The sequence below is a fragment of the Zerene cesonia genome, chromosome 11, assembly GCF_012273895.1.
Source record: "Zerene cesonia ecotype Mississippi chromosome 11, Zerene_cesonia_1.1, whole genome shotgun sequence".
In the NCBI taxonomy this organism is placed as follows: domain Eukaryota; kingdom Metazoa; phylum Arthropoda; class Insecta; order Lepidoptera; family Pieridae; genus Zerene; species Zerene cesonia.
This window is the reverse complement of record NC_052112.1, coordinates 6,695,650-6,700,461: the sequence shown is the minus strand read 5'-3', so window position 1 is coordinate 6,700,461 and position 4,812 is coordinate 6,695,650. Positions and strand designations below refer to the sequence as shown.

The 4,812-nt window shown below is 31.1% G+C and overlaps 3 protein-coding genes across 3 annotated transcripts in view; 1 reads left to right on the top strand and 2 right to left on the bottom strand.

Moving 5' to 3' along the window:
* Window positions 1-4,812, bottom strand: part of LOC119829873 (probable multidrug resistance-associated protein lethal(2)03659) — a 74,358-nt gene that overhangs the window by 28,455 nt on the left and 41,091 nt on the right. The gene's annotated exons all lie outside the window — the stretch shown is intronic.
* On the bottom strand, window positions 1,117-2,903 carry LOC119829884 (COMM domain-containing protein 2-like). The gene is made up of 5 exons (XM_038352585.1): window positions 2,673-2,903; window positions 2,519-2,596; window positions 2,145-2,227; window positions 1,847-2,020; window positions 1,117-1,498 (listed from the first exon to the last, which is right to left on the bottom strand). Exons 1-5 carry the CDS (start codon window positions 2,737-2,739, stop codon window positions 1,184-1,186), a joined length of 717 nt encoding a protein of 238 aa, XP_038208513.1. The 5' UTR covers window positions 2,740-2,903; the 3' UTR covers window positions 1,117-1,183.
* Window positions 3,658-4,812, top strand: part of LOC119829890 (AP-3 complex subunit delta-like) — a 42,737-nt gene continuing 41,582 nt past the window's right edge. Inside the window, exons 1-3 of the mRNA XM_038352591.1 lie at window positions 3,658-3,851; window positions 3,959-4,054; window positions 4,154-4,423. Of these exons, the coding sequence (XP_038208519.1) occupies window positions 3,756-3,851; window positions 3,959-4,054; window positions 4,154-4,423 (462 nt within the window). The 5' untranslated portion in view covers window positions 3,658-3,755. The remainder of the gene's footprint in view (window positions 3,852-3,958; window positions 4,055-4,153; window positions 4,424-4,812) is intronic.

The following is a 4,812-nucleotide window of genomic DNA, read 5'->3' as shown; positions in this document are numbered from 1 at the left end:
ATGTTGCTAGGTTAGATTATTGTGTCGCGAACGTATACTACCATGGCTCCTTACTCGGAGGCCATGGGTATCTAAGTAAGATTTCCCCACTACACTGTCTTACACTATATTGTCCCTGAAATAGGGACTAAATAAATTTATGACCGACTTGGTATTACATGGACCTCACAACTTAGAAGAAGTGTTGCGAGATTTGTTTATTTGTTTGTTTTTACAAGTATCATTGATACTTATGGGATCTCATTTCTTCTTCTCGATGGTCCCTCTTTTTTTCTTTCTGATAATTTATACTTCTTGAATACCAACAATAGATTTTCCTAAAAACCGCCTTTATATGTGACGACTCATTATTTCCATACATGGAGAATGACAATGAATTAATAATCACGAACCATAGCCAGGTATATGGGCAACCCAGTGAGAAAAAAAGCCGATCTTATGTTATACATATTCTCACTTATCTTATCAATATACATACAGTATTTCCGAATAAATTGCGCCTACTAGATTAACGTGGCTCTCCAAAATTAATTACCTACTTTAGTAAATTTAAAAATTATCTCAATAATATTAGTAAACGAGTGAGTTAGCCTTTCAGTCGTCAAAGTCATATAGCGATCTAAATTTTGAACGAAAAATTGTAAAGTTTTAGCACAGATCAGATAACATAGTTCTATACTAGTAGTTATTTGTAAGATATCTATGCACATCCAAACTGCAAGCAAATGTAACTGTGTCATCTTATGTGTCTGTATGGGATTACAAAGATTTTTATGCACTTCATTTATCTAGAAAACTAGGCCGAAATTGCAATGTTAGTATTTCCTTGTTTTTTAAATACTAAAAAGTAATTCTTTTCTAAATTTGAAACTTCTGTGTGCTAGAAGTGCCTTGAGTGAATGATAAAATTGAATGAAAATTTAAAAACTGTGTGTGTATACAAAGCTTGCTTAATAACCACTTGCTTGATAGTCTGGATGTTAAAGATCATCATTAAATAAGCTGATGCCAAGACAATGATGGATATGATACTTTTTTGAAATAAATCCTACTATTAATAGTAAACACATATATGTATTTCCATTATTAAATAATTTGTTTATTAATAATATATTAGCATACAAGATATACATAGTAATATTTCATTTTTATAATCATATTTTTCCTTAAAGATAATAAAAATCTACAAAGCTCGCTGAATTTTCCGTACATGTTGGCTTTTAGATTCATTTAAAGCTTCACTCAATCTGTTAGTGAGGTGAATTAAATTAGGTAAATCACACTGCAGTAGAACATGGTTTATAATATTTTGACACTGACTTGCAGCTTTAGCTTCTTGTATAGTTGAATTAATTGCCATCTCTGGGACTGGTGCGGAACTAGTGTTGGACATACAGTTATGTAAGTCTTTACTCTGATCATAATCCTTGGGGGTAGAAAGAACAAAATCCATGGTAACTGTAGGCTTTATTTCTTCTTTACATTTTCTTGAAGCCATCTGAAAGTGAGTGTAAAAGTCATGCATTTCAATACTAACGGTGCTACCATGACATCTTAAAGCAGTTCTAATTCCAGTGTGGAAAAATATAGGTTGTCTTCTTCCATCACCTTCTCACACTGGAATTAGTACTGCTCTAAGACATCATGGTAAGGACCCAGGATCTCAAAGGTCTTAATATATATTTACATTTATTAAACTGAATCTAAACCTTAGCAGAGTTATTGTATTAAAGAAAGCAATACACAATTATTTTTTTATTTTGTTTTTCTTACTTAAACTCAATTGCTGTAGTATAATCAAAATCATGACTTTGGATACTTAACAAATACTGTAAATTACAAATACCTGTACTTCAAACCTCCAAGCTAAATCTTGATAGCTTGGATCCTTTTGCTGAAGTAAATTTAGAGCAGCAGACAATTCAGCTTTTTTTGTTACATAAAACTTTACCAAAATCAGTTGATGTTCATCCGAAAAGCCAGCTATAGCTAACGATGATTTAAAATTTTGCTCTGATAGCTGTAATAGTATAACTTGTTTGTAACATTACATTTTGATTGACCTATGTCATAATAAGTTTTGTATCCATAAAAGTTATATTGTTCCAATTATGCATTACTAAGCGATATTTAACAATACTCACATTATGTTTACAACCTTCTAATATAAGATGGGCTAATGCTTGTATCAAGTTTTGAATTATGTTTGAAGACACTCCTAATTTTTCTGCAAATAGAATTAATATATGTTTAAAATAAAATGATCGCCTCCTTGGTACGGTGGTTGACGCGTGAGCGTAGAACAGAGGGGTTCTGGGTTCGTTTCCCGGTGGGGACGCACAATAAAAAAGAAAGTCTCGGTCTGGCAGGACACAGGAGGCTGATCACTTACTTGTTCATAAAAAAAAATCGATCAGTAAAACAGATGTATATCATCTGCCCCATAGCCCAGTGCACGGGACTTCATTTAAATTAAAATGATACTAGATAATTAAATTATCATAAGATGTACACTTACCAGCAGCTAAAGAACATTTTGTCTCATTTATTCCATTATTTAGGTAGTCTAAAGTTAGTTTACAAAAATCCACTAGCACTGAAAGCATGTACGTTTTTAATGGTTAAGAAAATGTAATAATCTAAATAAATTATTTAAGATTACTCTATTTTACCCTGGGAAGTATGCTCATGTAGTAAGCTAAGATGATCTTTTTGAAGTTCACTGATAAATATGATCATATTGTTTAGAGGTGTAAAATCCGCTTTTTAAAGGAATAATTTAATTTAATCGCTGAAGGAAATAGCTTAATTTTAATAATGTGTTTGATTAGTAATAATTTTTTATGAACGAGAAAATTAACATCCCACATTCAAAACATCATAATGTCATGGTCACCTCTAAAAAAATGTACTCTGTGCTTGTAAGTGTCAAATTATTATGGTGAGTCTACACAGTCGAGGCGAATAACGAACATGTACACGCAAATATAAACACGCTAATCGTCTTGAAATTCACGTATCCGTGATAAGATCGATTCTTTGTTATCAAAGGAAAGACGTAAAAACAAATGCTAGCTTACGCTTTTAAATACGATTTAGACTATTGTTTTTCAACCCCTGAAGGGGATGAAATTTTGTATGAAAAATCTAAACCATTGAACCGTTGTCAATGAATTTGCAAAAATATAGATAACCCAAGGATTAAACGTAGGTTATTTTTTTCTTTAAGTTTAAAGAGCCTAAAGGATCCAAATAGGAGAAACAAAGTTCACAGGAACAACTATATAGGCGAACTACCGAGTAGTCAATACACGGTTATGCTTGTACGTCTAAACCTTATCTGTAATGAATCACAGATTAGTATAGTCTATTCGCATATAGTTATTGATACGTAAGATTCATGCCCATGATACATAGATATAATTAATGCTATGATGTGTTGTGTTGTAGTGTTGAAAATAAAATTATTTCACTAACTTAATAAACGAAATATTGTATTTAGTTTTAGTGAGGTTTTATATAAAAAAAATACATAGTAAATAATTTTCTGAACATTTTGATTATTTTTAACAGTAAAACGTAGGAACTTACCTAACTTATAGTAAAGTAACTTAGATAAAATAGCAACATTATACGCCAACATTGCAAGATTAGACGGATTGTCAATTTTAATTATTCTTTTTGACACCAATTCTGAAATCGTTTTATTTATTTTAAGAATAATAAAGTGATGATCAGAAAAGAAAATTTTCAACATGGCTTTAAAAAAGGTTAAGGGTAACTTTGAGAGAATGTTTGATAAAAATCTTACCGATTTAGTGCGTGGGATAAGAAATAACAAAGATAATGAGGTATTTATTTGTTTTTAGCAATTACATTTGTTATATGTTTTTAAGACTATATTTTAGTGCATTAAATATTTGAAAATTCTTACACTTCTTGGTTTTCCACGATTTAGGCAAAATATATTGCACAATGCATGGAAGAAATCAAAGTGGAATTGCGGCAAGATAACATTGGGGTGAAAGCTAATGCCGTCGCTAAGTTAACATATGTAAGTACTTAGTACTTCAAACTTTAATAGCTGCAATGTCTAGTGGGAGCGTATTATAATTTATATTATTTTGGTATGTACCAATTGTTTTCTTTTCAGCTGCAAATGCTGGGTTATGATATATCTTGGGCAATATTTAACATAATAGAAGTGATGAGTTCAAATAAATTTACTTTTAAAAGAATTGGATACTTAGCTGCTAGTCAATCATTCCATGCTGATTCAGAGTTGCTCATGTTAACAACCAATATGATAAGGAAAGATCTTAATGCACAAAATCAATATGAAGCCGGGCTTGCATTAAGTGGACTTAGTTGTTTTATATCTCATGATTTGGCAAGGGACTTAGCGAATGATATTATGACATTGGTAAGATTTTGCATAGTGTATAATTAATAATTTTGAACCTTTTCAATCTGTTCTAATGTGCTTTTCCATGAAATATTCAAAAAACATGCTTCTATCTATTTGCAGTATGTTTAAAACCACAGCAATTTGTATGAAATTCTAATAAGGAACTAACAAGCACTCTTTTGTTTTTGTTTTGGACACAAGATAAGATTATTCCATTGTTCTCGTTATGATGTATGGTTGTTATATCATGTTCTAGTTATTTACATATCTTATAAGATTAGTACTAGCTGTGACCCGTGGTTGAAACCGCGTAAGTCCGTATCCCATAGGAATATCGGTTTAAAAAGTGCCTATGTGTTATTTCAGTTGTCCAGCTATCTACGAAGCAAAATAGTATTATTATT